The following is a 15,009-nucleotide window of genomic DNA, read 5'->3' as shown; positions in this document are numbered from 1 at the left end:
GAACACAAAGTGGGGCCCAAACCCATGACCCTAAGATCAAGACCTAAGCTGACACCAAGAGTGGGATGCTTAACCAACTGAGCCACCCAGGTGCCCCCCAACTTTTTTAAAAAATTATTTATTTAATTAGGCTCTACAACCCAGTATGGAGCCAACAGAGGGCTTGAATTCACAACCCTGAGATCAAGACCTGAGCTGAAATCAAGAGTAGGTCACTTAACCAACTAAGCCACCCAGGTACCCCTAAATCAATAGCTCTCTTGATTATCATCTCAACAAATCTAAACTTTTAGAGTTACTTTGCTTTATTCAAAAAGCTGAAAACATAAGTAACATAGTTTCAATATATGTATATAGACACTATGCAGCACAATAGTGAAAGCATTTGTCAAAATGACGAAACAACACATCTGGCACATAGCAGGTTTCCAATAATATATGTATTTTTTTATTTAAATGACAATAATACAGTACAGAGGGAAGAACAATGATTATTTTAACATACCTTTATGCTTTCTTGCTTGTGGGACTTGAGTTCTTCACTCAATTTCACAATTTCTTTTTCCTGTCTACACTTAATTTCCTCTATCTCTGCCAATTTAGATTTTTCATTTACTAGTTCTTTCTCTTTCAGTGACTGTAGAAAAAGAATTTATTAAAAAGTAATTTTAAAATACTTAACTGAAAATCAATGTAATAAAATAACTGCAACTATTTATGACACTGTTTCTGCCCCTTTTTACCTAAGTTAACTTGAGCAAACTACTTACCTTCACTTGCCTCTTTGTCATTATTTATACAATGTGAACAACAGTAAGATCTTTATAAGCATTAAATAGTTAATGTTAATACCATAAAATGAATAGTGTCTGGCCAAAGTAAGAACACTATAAAATTTAGCCAAAACTACCATTCTTTAATGCTGTTATTATTACTATTACCAGAAATATCTTTATTTAAGGCACCTAGGTAGTGATATTACATATTATCTAATTTGATATTTATACTAAATAGCTCTTTTTAATCCTCATTTGATAATAAAGGAACAAAGGTTCAGAGAAGTTAAATAAAAGCCTTTAGCGATACAGTCAAAACTACAACAAAGTCTGACTATTCCAAAGCCCTTACAACTAAAGGCCTATATGCTATAGTTGTCTCAAAATTTTCTAAACTTGAGGCACAAATCACGAATATCATGTCAGCTCCAAACTCCCACCCCAACAAAAACATCCGCCAATTTTTTAAATTAAAGAGACTTTGAATTGCACAATTAAGATACCCAATGAACTTCTGGAATTGTAAACTTCAGAATGATATCCTATCAGCTAATAGAAATAATGTGATTTCAACTCTGAAGCCAGAAATAAAATGCTTCCTAGAATCCAAATTTCTGTTTCATATAGTACTTTAACTAACTTTTAAATGTATTGGTCATATAACAGATGGCTTTCAACTCTATAATTTAGCACCATTTATGTAAAATATACTCTAACTTCCCTTAGAAAGACCTGGCTCTGAATTCTAAGAATTATAAGCTAAGAATTACTTCTAGACCTTTTTCTCTCTTTCACACACTAGAAAATGTTATATAAGATAGTTGTGGAGCTATAACACCTGTTTTTAAATAACCAGAGGTCTATGGTATGAAAAAGATTTGTAAAACTAAAAAGAGCAAAAAGAAAAATGAGTAGAAATGATAAAGGAGCTATTAAGAGTACTTCATAGCATCAAAAATCCAATTATCACAAGTATTTTATCAGACACCAGAAATCCATTTAAGGAGAGCTGCTGCTGAAGATAAAGGTGATGCCTGTATCAGGTAAGAGATTTGACTAGATAATTTCTAAAGCCATTGTAACTCTCAGATTCTAGATTTAGTCAGAAAATGAAATACCTTTTCTTTCTGGACATCTTGTAGTGTTTTACATTGCTCCTTCAACTGCTGTTCTTTCTTTGCTGATTCCTGCTCCAATGTAGCCTTGGCAGTTTTAAGTTCTTGAATCAATTTATTTTGGTTTCCAATTTGATTTCTGTTTGAAATCAAGTCCTCCTGTGCTAGAGAAAGCTTCTCTTCTACAGACTTATAAAAACAATTTCCCCAAATTATTATATGTCCTTTTTTGATTTTAGCAAATTTCAACAGAAACAACAGTTAGCATAAGCACAGTAGAAAGCAATATACTATAACAAGATAGCTTGTTATGCCTTTCAGTAACATCAGGTAAAAAAAAGAAAGAACACTAGACAACTCTCTTAACTCTCCTGCCTATGGAGAACAGTTTAATGTAAAATATTTAATAAAACTGAAGCAATTCCAAAACCTTTAGAAATCGTCTGTAAGTATTACTGGCTAAGTGGTATTAAGGAATATTATACAAGAAGGGATTGTATTAAACACACTCAGAAAAAAATATATATATATATGTATATAAATGTTTATGTGTATTTATATTTATGTGTATGTGTATATATATAATTAGAAGATATGGGGAGACATGAAAAAAAGCAATTTAAAAGGAGATGTAGTTAAATGCTACATTACATATATATATATGTCTTACAGGACCTACGATGTCCCGTGACATGCTGAAATTTTAGTAAACAGAAAGGATTTTTGTCATGAAGTGAAAAAAACCATTTCACATCTGCTAACCTGATCAAGTGAATCAAAAGAATAAACTCTACCAGACATCTGGGGCTCTATTTCTGACAAAGATATTAGCCCAGCCTCTTAACTTCCCATCTACGTGGTAGAAGTAGTGTTGTTGATCAACACTGCCCATAGTTACTGACTGTTCTAAAGTCCAAATATTTTGTGAAGACAAAGCTAGTGAAAAGGGAAAACTTTTTGACCTATTAGGTTTCATTTTGGGGTAGATATGGCAACAGGTGGGTAAGAGAAAATGGCAGGAATCTTGACACTCTCAGTTGCAACTACAAAATAGCAGCAGAGAAGAAAAGTAACTCTAAGATGCTCTCCCACCATCTGGAAGAAGTTCATCTTTCTTATTCTGGAGATACAGTTCATTTGAACAGGAGGCAGAAGATATAATCTAGCAAAGATCCCTGCGGGCAAGGCTCAGCTATAGTAAGCATTCAATGAAAAAAAAAATAGGGCGCCTGGGTGGCTCAGTGGGTTAAGCCGCTGCCTTCGGCTCAGGTCATGATCTCAGGGTCCTGGGATCGAGTCCCGCATCGGACTCTCTGCTCAGCAGGGAGCCCGCTTCCCTCTCTCTCTCTCTGCCTGCCTCTCCATCTACTTGTGATTTCTCTCTGTCAAATAAATAAATAAAATCTTTTAAAAAAAAAATAAAATAAAAAAATAAAAAAAAAAATAGATGAAAATTTTTAAAATGAAGACCTTATTTAAGGAGTTCTCAAGCTTCCTGAAAGAGAAAGTTTATTCCTTACAAATAAATCCAGTTCAGAAGTCTTTCTGATATAAATGAAATTTCTATTTCCAATGGCTTCTAGTGAACACTAAAAACTCTCAGGCTCCTTTTTCAAAAATCTTAAAGTCATAGTCCTTCACTAACCAAGTAGCTAACCATTAATTGAGTGTACTCCTAAGGTAGACAGGGAGGTAAAAGATAGTGCTTAACTTAAAGAAGTTGACTCTGTAGCCTGAAAACCAGAACCAGTATGTAAAATGGAAGCTGTATGTGCTAGAAGAGCATTTGCCATGAATCAAATGAACAGAAAAACAATGAACTCTATCTAGAATGTGTTTACAGAAGGCTCCATGGTACATGTGGGAACTGGCATAAGCATCACAAAGGGATTTCAAGTAAAAATAACAAAATCTGACAAAGCCTAGCCCCTACAGTTTATAGCAATTGTCAGTCAACAGAGGTCCTGATCTAACACTAAAGAATACCAAGGCTTGAGGCTCACTAGAGCCTGTAGTTAACAATCTTTACCCAAAAGAATTCCAAAGTGCCCATGGTATAAATAACATCCAATAAAATTTTAAATTCCCAAAAACCCAGTGACTAAATGTTTAAGATCAAGCTAAAAATTTTCACTATTCTTTTCAGAAGATGCCGAGACATGTTGCTCTGTCTTGTCTCTGAATATTCATCTCTGCCATTCAGTGATAACACTGCCATGCATTTATCTTTCTTGTTGAAGGCCACATTATTTTCATCTGTTCAGCATCTCTTCCCTTAGGGAACTCCCCCTCCCACTGAATAGTTTTGTGGACCTATCATTAAGCCACTTACTCCCACAAATCCCTGAGTAGATCACCTACCAACCTTGACCCTGAATACCACAATCACAGTAGTGTAGCTGAAAGGAATTTCTGCAGTGTTCTGTGGTAGCTACTGTTCTTGTCTGCCCAACAATTTTTCCTTTCTTCTTTCAAAATAAAACTTAAAATTTTATTACTTCTTCTTGATCCCTGATTAAATGACATAAGAATGGTAAAGGCTAAAGGTTTATATTTAACTCTAAACTTATTATCCTAGAATTTTTGCTTCACAAAATTTAAATTAAATTCCACTTCTACCTTCCTTCAACAGTAAAGACTAGCATACAGCATAGCCAATTAATTTGAAATATCGTCAACAAACATCAGTATTTCACAAACAATCCAGCAGATGGGGCTAAAGGCATAGATCAGGCAGCCTGTCTTCCACTCCACTGGTGTCTTGAAGTACACAATCAACCCACAGATGGCAGTCTAGACTCAGGTAGGTGTCATGTTACAAAGTTCTCAACCTCTCCCTTCTCATTTCTATGCAATAAGATCCTAAAACATTCTTGACGCATAAAGAAAGAAAGAAAGAAAGAAAGAAAGAAAGAAAGAAAGAAAGAAAGAAAGAAAGAAAGAAAGGGAGAGAGAGAGAGGGAGGGAGGGAGGGAGGGAGGGAGGGAAGAAAGAAAGAAAGAAAGAAAGAAAGAAAGAAAGAAAGAAAGAAAGAAAGAAAAGCTAATAACCATCTCTTATTCTGGTCCATAAGTATCATTTGAAGTTCTCTAGGAATATTTTTTTTAAACTTCCTACGTAATTCAGATACTTTGGGAAGCATGAATAATAGAATTAAGCAATAGTCTATTTTATATTTAAAAATCCTGGTGAAATAATGATAAAAGAGTAAAGGGCTATGAATCAGAAGAACTGAGATTTAATCATGGTTCTGTTACTGGGCAGCTCTAGGACTGTCACAAACCACACCAGACCTCAGTCTCATCTGCAAAACGATGCTTTGGAATAGAGGATCTATCCATGCCTCTTAACAGTTGAGAAACTCCTCAGCAGCCTTATCCCTATGCCTTTCTCTTCTTGTCCAAACATATGAATTTTTCTTTCAACATATAAAATTATTAGTAGCTGATGTAATTTTCAAACATAATAAAAACAGCTGTTAGCTTAAAGAATATTGACCTAAGAGATCTAAGTCCTGTCACCATGTCATGCTTTTGGGTAAATAATATATCTGCCTGAAAAAAACAAAAACAGAAACAGTGATTTCTATAGGACTTATGCAATCAATCCTTAAGCTTCATCTCCTTGATCAGCTGAACATCCTTCTAATTCATCCACATTCTCCTCCATACTGTTACTGCCCAGGCCACCATAACGTGTACATGGACTCTGCCTAGTGTCCTCTCCACTCTCCACACTCAGCCCTGCTGCTCCACAATGCATTCCTTATCCTCCACCAGTCACTGGCCTAACCTACAGATCCAAGCATAGCTTTTCTGTGGTCCCTACTGCCTTTAGGATAAAGTCCAAACTCTTCTACAGACCTTCCCTGACTTTCAATAACGTTACAAAGAAAAAAATACCAATAATATAAAGCTACTTAGAGAGTACAGCAAGTTAAGACTTTCTAAACATCAGATGGTATTTTTTTCTTGTAACAACTCAGCACTAGGAAAATCCTTTGACCCAACTTTCCTATTTCTGTGTCAAATCATTAATTACCACTGGTTCCTTCAATTCTCTTGTGGCCTATCTGTATTCAGTCCTCTGGTTTCACCCAGTCTCCCTCATTCATCTTTTCTGCTCCATCCTCTTGAATTTTAAGCCCAGTCTAATCAATTAACACCTTGATTAATGGAATTTATGGAGAAAGGGAGATAGCCTCTTAATTAATCTCCCTAGCTAATTTACCCAGAACCAATCCAAGCTGTCTATAAACCTCTTTCAGGTTAAGCTGTCAATTTCTTCATTTTATTCCTTTGCTTGTACTTTGCGTTTCCACCCCCATCCCAAATATAAAGTTCAATCATCCTTGCTAGGCATCTAAGATACTTCATGATTTGATCCCAGTCTTTTTTAACTTAACCTCCAAACCCACAACAGCATGCTAGCCTCCTGGCTCTGCTCATCTCCACTGCAGCACCTTTTCTCAAATGTGCCAGAGTTAAATAACCTTTCTTAGGACTCTCTATATATTCAAATATAACCTTGAGAACCTGTTCAAATTTTACCTCCTTCTTAAAGCCTTCCCTATAACAGCTTATGGTAACATATAGACATACTATATTTATACATATTATATATAAATATCCTGTGATTATCAACAAAATTTTTCAATAATGTACTTTAAATTAAACAAAAAAACCAAACAGGAAAAAAAGAAAAAGCATAGTATTTCACCATGACAAAAGAGAAAGAAAGAGAGACAACTAGCTGGACCATCTGGGAGATGTTCCATTTACCTTAGAGAACTCATACCTTTTTTTTTTTTTTTTTAAAGATTTTATTTATTTATTCGACAGAGAGAGAGATCACAAGTAGGCAGAGAGAGAGAGGAGGAAGCAGGCTCCCTGCTGAGCAGAGAGCCCGATGTGGGACTCGATCCCAGGACCCTGAGATCATGACCTGAGCCAAAGGCAGCGGCTTAACCCACTGAGCCACCCAGGCACCCAGAGAACTCATACCTTAATGCTACATAAAAATTATCCTTTTCCCACATCCTTCATTTTAATAAACATGATACTTTACTCAAATAGTACTGTCAAGAACAAGGTTTCCATATATGTTTAGGTTATTAAGTTTACTTTGAGCTAAAATCTCCTAATTTTAATCATTAGACATTCTGGTAGTCTTGGGAAGTTGACCAATATATAAAGCTAAGGTCGATACTGTCTGACAACCAACAGTAAAATTGCTTGCATTTTCAAAAATCCTTAGATTTTACTAATGAAGTCCTTTTTATTTTTTTATATTTTTAAAATTAAATTATTTAACATCTAATACCACTATTGGTACATCCTTAGATTTTTCTAATAGAGTCCTTTTTATTTTTTTTTTATTTTTTAAATTAAATTAATTAACATATAATATACTATTGGTTTCAGAGGTACAGGTCTGTGATTTATCAGTCTTATATGATACCTAGTGCTCATTAAATCACATGCCCTTCTTGATGTCCATCATCCAGTTACCCCATCCCTCCAACCTCCTCCCCTTTAGCAATCCTCGGTTTGTTTCCTATGATTAAGTCTCTTATGGTGTGTCTCCCACTCTGGTTTCATCTTATTTTATTTTTTCCTCTCTTCCCCTATGACTGTTTTGTTTCTTCAATTCCATATATCAGTGAGATCATACGGTAACTGGCTCTCCCTGTTTGGCTTATTTCACTTAGCATAATACCCTCTAGTTCCATCCACGGTGTTGTAAATGTCAAGATTTCATTTTCTGATGGCTGAGTGGTATTCCATTGTATATATATACCACATCTTCTTTATCCATTCAGCTGTTGATGGACATCTGGGCTCTTTCCATAGTTCAATTATTGTGGACACTGCTGTTATACACACTGGCGTGCAGGTGCCCCTTCAAATCACATTTGTATCTTTGGGGTAAATAGTCAGTAGTGCAATTGCTGGGTCATGGGGTAGCTCTATTTTCAACTTTTTGAGGAACCTCCATACTGTTTTCCAGAGTGGCTGCACCACTTGCATTCCCACCAACGGTGTAAGAGGGTTCCCCTTTCTGTACATCCTCACCGCCCATCAAACAGCAGTCCTTCTTAAAAATTACCTTTTTACATAAAGACAGCGAAGTCTTTAGATAAGCCTAAAATATAGCAGTTACCATACTTCCAAATTATTTTACTGTTACAGATGTTATTTTTAAATTGCCTATATTTACATATATATGTTGTAATAACATAAAACAATTTAATTTTTAAAAAGCATGTAACTCCAAAAATAATAATTTAATAGAAAACAATCATGATATTCCATAAATACTAACATTCCCTTGCCATCTGGATTCAAACAGTCATATAATGAATGTCTATAAACAACCTACTCCATTTTTGTAATATATTTTACTATACCTTAAGATCTTGCCTGGTGGCAAGAAGCTCAGATTCCTTCCCATAGAAGTCAGACTGAAGCTGTTTTAGATTTTCCTGACTTTTTTCATAGGTATTTTGTAACACTGACATTTTCTCTTTCTCTGCTGCAAGTTCCCGGGCTGCTTGTGTTGACTGCTGTTGTAGTTTACTCTCAAGTTCTGTCTGAAACATACAATAGTCATTTAGAACAGTTGCATATAGAAAACCAGTTACAAATATAAAATGAAATCTACACAACTAAGAAGATTCCCGAGTACAAGTTTCGTAGTATTTATGCCTGAAAATTCTTCTTTATTTTTTTTTTATTTTTTTTTTTAAGATTTTTATTTATTTATTTGTCAGAGAGAGAGAGGGAGCGAGAGCGAGCACAGGCAGACAGAGTGGCAGGCAGAGTCAGAGGGAGAAGCAGGCTCCCTGCGGAGCAAGGAGCCCGACGCGGGACTCGATCCCGGGACGCCGGGATCATGACCTGAGCCGAAGGCAGCTGCCCAACCAACTGAGCCACCCAGGCGTCCCGAAAATTCTTCTTTAATAAAGAGTAACTCACTTACCTTATAGTTACAAACTTAAAGATGTACAAAATACAAAATCCAGCAAGTCCCAATTTAAAAACAAAAAATAAAAAAGCATTAAATACAGAAAAAAAGCATTTCACTGGGAAGTATCGATATCTCAGGAGACTGAGTAACAGCCACATTCTGACAGAAGATGCAGTGTTAGATGCTTTAGAAGACATAATTTAAGGTTGAACTAATGGAAATTTCTATGTAAAAGAAGGAAAAAAGTCCTTATTGTATTAAAGTACATCATATCTACTCCTTGAAATTCCAGAATAACTTGGGAAATTTCTACAGGTCATCTTTATTAACAGCAAGGCAGAAAAGGGAAATCTTGCAAAGGTCTGACTCCTCCAAACTCTAAACTTGTCTTTAGTCTTTAAGAAGACTCAGGAGATAAGTACAAATTATGACATAGTATGAAAATAAGCACTTGGCTTTTAAAGTAAATACACAACTTCAATGCAACTTCTGTTGAAATGCCCAATGAACCCTTGCTCCACAACCCAACATTCACGTCCTAGTGTACCTCTTACTTAACCTCCCAGCAGTACTTGAAATAGCTGATATGTTCCCTCCTAGAAACATTTTTCAACCTGGTTTCCAGGGCACCTTGTATATTAGGCTCTCCACCTATCTCATTGATCATTCCTTCTTTAAATCTTTTACTAGCTCCTCTTCTTTTGTTTGATCTCTAAATATTCTAGGACCCCAGGATTCTGTCCTGTCCTCCTTTTATTCTATAAACAGTCTCTTTCTAGAAGATCTCAACTACACTCATGGCTTTAAATATCATTTATTTACAGTTGACTCCTGAACTATGGTCTCTAGCCCCAAACTCTCTGCCTGAACTCAGGGCTCATTATCATCAAGTACTTCCCTGATGTCTCTACTTCAATGACTGACAGACATCTATCTCAAGTAGAACTCTGGATTCCTGACACTGCTCATCAAAAAGCTGCTACTTTCCCCCCATAAATATGATCATCTACCCACCTGCACAAGCCACAAACATAGAATTATTCTTGATTCCTCTTTCCATTGTCTCTCATCATCTAACCTATCAGCAAGTCCCAATGACTCAGCTTCCAAAATATATTCCCAACCATCCACTCCTAAAACTTTAGTTCATACTATCACCATGTACTGCCTGGACTACTGCCAACAATTTTTCATTGCCTTCTCTGCTTGCTCCTTTATCTCCCCATAATCAGACTGCAGTCTGAATTTGAGCAGTCTCTGCTCAAAATTCCCCAACTGATTCTAACTATCCTTAGAACAAAGTATATCATTCTCTACTGTCTTATAATCTATATATTTGCATGTATATGCTTTGGCCCCTGTCTACTTCTCTGAGCTCATTTCACATTCTTCTTCTTCTCTCCCACTATACTTAATCTATGTTGGTCTTCTGTTTTTGGAAAATACTAAGCTAGCTCTCTAGTTTAAGGTCTTCGTACTAGTTGTCTCCCTGGACCTTTGTACAAATAGCTCTTGACTTTCATGTATCAACTCAAATCTCTTCAGAGAGGTTTCTTTGATCACCCAGCCTTTAGTAGGACTCTGTCCTATCATTGGCTTTCACATCACCCTGTCTAATTTCTTCCCCAAGAAAGTGTAAGCTCCATGAGAACAGGTTCCTTGTCTTTTCGTGGCTTATACCTCCAACACCTAAAATTGTGCCACAGCATAAAACAGGTGTCTTGTAATACTTCTTAAATGAATGAATGACAAACAGATTGGAAGTGGAAAAGCCTGCGATGACTATTAATAAGCTATTGTAATAGCCTGTATAGGAGAACAAAATAGCCTGCACTAAGACCGTGGCCCTAGGAAATGAGAAAAGGGGATGCATTCAAGAGAGCGAGGAGGCAGACTGACAGGAGGTCGTGTTAATACCTATGGAGGAAATGGGGTTTGACCTCCCTATATGTTATCTCATTAACATCCCATGTCACCTCCTTTTCATTTCCTCTAGTTTAGATTCTTCATGATGAAGAATTCCTGAACATCTTTTTTCACCTTGAAGACTATACTGGTCTTACATATTTTCTTTTATAGAATACTACTTCTTTGCTTTAACATTTTCCCCCCAAAATCTAGTTTTCTTTCTCTTTAACACCTCCATGGCTCTCAACTAAGCCCTCTGCAAAGTCTCAGTAATGACCATAAAGGCCTTTGGGCTCATATTTGGGCCTTCATTATCTTTACTCTGACAGACTGATTGATTCATTCATTTATAACAATTATTGGCTGGCTTATTTATCAAAAGATCAATGGAACAGAATAGAAAGCCCAGAAATAGACCCTCAACTCTATGGTCAACTAATCTTCTACAAAGCAGGAAAGAATGTCCAATAGAAAAAAGACAGCCTCTTCAACAAATGGTGTTGGGAAAATTGGACAGCCACATGCAGAAAAATGAAATTGGACCATTTCCTTACACCACACACAAAAATAGACTCAAAATGGATGAAAGACCTCAATGTGAGAAAGGAATCCATCAAAATCCTTGAGGAGAACACACGCAGCAACCTCTTTGACCTCAGCCGCAGCGACATCTTCCTAGGAACATCACCAAAGGCAAGGGAAGCAAGGGCAAAAATGAACTATTGGGATTTCATCAAGATCAAAAGCTTTTGCACAGTAAAGGAAACAGTTAACAAAACCAAAAGTCAACTAATAGAATGGGAGAAGATATTTGCAAACGACATATCAGATAAAGGGCTAGTGTCCAAAATCTATAAAGAACTTAGCAAACTCAACACCCAAAGAACAAATAATCCAATCAAGAAATGGACAGAAGACAGAAACAGATATTTCTGCAAAGAAGACATCCAGATGGCCAACAGATACATGAAAAACTGCTCCATATCACTCAGCATCAGGGAAATACAAATCAAAACCACAATGAGATATCACCTCACACCAGTCAGAATGGCTTAAATGAACAAGTCAGGAAATGACAGATGCTGGCGAGGATGCGGAGAAAGGGGAACCCTCCTACACTGTTGGTGGGAATGCAAGCTGGTGCAACCACTCTGGAAAACAACGTGGAGGTTCCTCAAAATGTTGAAAACAGAACTATCCTATGACCCAGCAATAGCACTACTGGGTATTTACCCTAAAGATACAAATGTAGTGGGCGCCTGGGTGGCTCAGTGGGTTAAGATACAAATGTAGTGATCCGAAGGGGCACATGCACCTGAATGTTTATAGCAGCAATGTCTACAATAGCCAAACCATGGAAAGAACCTAGATGTCCATCAACAGATGAACGGATAAAGAAGATGTGGTATACTATGTGGTATACTATGCAGCCATCAAAAGAAAAGAAACCTTGCCATTTGTGACGATGTGGATGGAACTGGAGGGTATCATGCTTAGCGAAATAAGTCAAGCGGAGAAAGACAACTATCATATGGTATCCCTGATATGAGGAAGTGCAGATGCAACATGGAAGAATAAATGAAACAAGATGGGATTGGGAGGGAGACAAACCATAAGTGACTCTTAATCGCACAAAACAAACTGAGGGTTGCTGGGGGGAGGAGGGTTGGGAAAAGGGAGGTAGGGTTATGGACATTGGGGAGGGTATGTGCTATGGTGAGTGTTGTGAAGTGTGTAAACCTGGCGATTCACAGACCTGTACCCCTGGGGATAAAAATATATTATATGTTTATAAAAAAATTAAAAATTAAAAAAAGACACAGTTCTCCAACTTTGAGGAATTCAAATATATTAGTGGGGAATTTAAAAAAAAAAAAAAGGATCAATGCAACAGTTTGATAATTGTTTTAATAGAAGTAAACCCAAACTTCCAAAGCAGAATACAGGAGGGTCAGTCATTTACAATTCACCTTTCACAAACTGACCAGTTTTTGCTCTAAAGTGGGTCTGATCACATTCCTCCCTTCTTAAAAATCTTTTAATACTCCAATATTAAAATTTTATAGTGGAAATAATGACAATATCTACTGTAATCGGACTTCATCCAGTTCTGTTGCCTTATCCCTCCCCTCACTTCTCCATTCACCATGCACTCCAACAGCTCATGTTCTATAACAATATTTTCTAAGTCTTAGAAACATCGCTAATATTGTTTTAACTCCTGAAACGTCTAATTTACTTTTTTAAACTTTCAAAATTATAATCATCTCCAAAAGCCCAATTAAAATGCTAACTCCCTAGAAAGCCAGTCAAAATTTCCATTAAGTTCTATTTTTGCATATTTCTGTTTAAGTTCTTATTTCATTCTCCCTTATACATTTTTTTTTTCTTTATATACCTACATCCTCATTAAATTATAAGCTCCTTGAGAGTTGGGGGCCCTATCCTGTTCATTCTGTATTCCCACAATAGATTTCTTTTTTTTTTTTCCCACAATAGATTTCAAATAAAGTTGGTGCAGGGGCCACTGACTTACTTGCAAGATCCTACTTGCAGGATCCTTGATCAGTGGCTCCCAAACAATCATATATATCCAGTGTGTGTGTGTGTGTGTGTGTATGTATGTGTGTGATATAAGTGCATACACATACATATCTATATACATTTAAACATTATATTTGTTTTTCCTGTTTCATTGTGGGCCAGTGACTGTCACAGACCATCACCGAAGAGTTGACCATGCACATCGACACACTTAGATCACAGTTTGCTATACTTCCATATAACAGCCAATAAGTATTTTACTTCCATATTGCACTGGGCACAGTACTGCATATTTTAACCTTTTTCTCAATCTTTACAACAACTCTACAACTCCATTTTATTTAGCTGAGAAAGATGACTCCCCCATGACCATAAACCTAAAGTGTATCACATGAAATTTAAATTCAGATCTGCCTAGCTCCAAAATTTATCCTGCTTTCCATGTTACAGTGCTCCTCAACAAAACCAAATTATACTTGCCTTTCAATGATTCTCTAGTTACTCTAAACTCAAAGTCTAATTCTGATTTTGACTAATTTTGATTTGACTAACCTGGGAGGCTTAGTCGGTTAAGCGTCTGCCTTTGGCTCAGGTTATTATCCCAAGGTCCTGGGATCAAGACCTGCATCAGGCTCCCTACTTAGTGGAGAGTGTGCTTCTGCTTCTGCCTCTGCCCCTCCCCTCCACTCAGGTTCTCTCTCTGGCTCTCACTCTCTCTCTCAAATAAATAAAATATTTTTTTAAAAATGTAATTTATAGCAACTGGTTATCCACCAACACTCCCCAAAATACTATCCTTCCCAAGTTTAAAAAGTATGCTCCTTATTTTAGCATCCATATACTAACATAAATTAAGTAGAGCCATTTCTGAATGTTTGTGCTCTCCTCAAAAGTCCATGTTGAAACCCAAATCCACAATGTGATGGTACTTGGAGGTGGGACTTTTAGGAGGCCATTAGGTCATGGGATACAGCCCTCATGAATCAGTAATTAGGGATTAGTATCCATAGAAGAAGAAACATAAGAGATATAATCTCTCTCTCAGCCATATGAAGATACAGCAAAAAAGCATCTGTCTAGGGGCGCCTGGGTGGCTCAGTGGGTTAAGTCTCTGCCTTCAGCTCAGGTCATGATCTCAGGGTCCTGGCATAGACCTCCACATTGGGCTCTCTGCTCACCAGGGAAGCCTGCTTCCCCTTCTCTCTCTGCCTACATCTCTGCCTACTTGTGATCTCTCTCTCTCTGTCAAGTAAATAAATAAAATCTTTTAAAAAAAAATAAGTTATACTTAAAAAAAAAAAGAAAGAAAGAAAAAGAAAGCATCGTCTATAAGCCAGGATATGGATCCTTACCAGACACCAAATATGCCTGTGTCTTTATTTTTTATTTATTTTTTTGTCCTTATATTGGACTTCCCAGCCTACAGAACTGTGAGAAATAAACAGTTACTGTTTAAGCCACCAAGTCTATGGTATTTTTGTTATAGCAATCCAAACTAAGACAACTACCAATAAAAACATTTCCTTTAAAATCTCATAATTCTTTTAAGATCTCATAATACTTTTTTTTTAAGATCTCATAATTCTTAAGGTGTCTAATAAATTCATGCAAAGTATGGTCAATATACATTAATCATAAATCTAAAATAAATCCTATTGTAACTAATAATTTAATTAAGAAGAAAATGTGCTAAAATA

General features: G+C 36.5%; 1 protein-coding gene across 1 annotated transcript in view; it reads right to left on the bottom strand.

Annotated features, from left to right (window-relative positions):
• Nucleotides 1-15,009, bottom strand: part of EEA1 (early endosome antigen 1) — a 120,188-nt gene that overhangs the window by 7,790 nt on the left and 97,389 nt on the right. Inside the window, exons 22-24 of the mRNA XM_032346783.1 lie at nucleotides 8,301-8,483; nucleotides 1,895-2,080; nucleotides 506-637 (exon numbers count right to left, since the gene is read on the bottom strand). Coding sequence (XP_032202674.1) covers nucleotides 506-637; nucleotides 1,895-2,080; nucleotides 8,301-8,483 — 501 coding nt within the window. The remainder of the gene's footprint in view (nucleotides 1-505; nucleotides 638-1,894; nucleotides 2,081-8,300; nucleotides 8,484-15,009) is intronic.

This window comes from Mustela erminea, chromosome 6, assembly GCF_009829155.1.
Source record: "Mustela erminea isolate mMusErm1 chromosome 6, mMusErm1.Pri, whole genome shotgun sequence".
NCBI lineage: Eukaryota > Metazoa > Chordata > Mammalia > Carnivora > Mustelidae > Mustela > Mustela erminea.
Note: the sequence above shows the minus strand (reverse complement) of the source record. Positions and strands in the feature narration are given on the sequence as shown.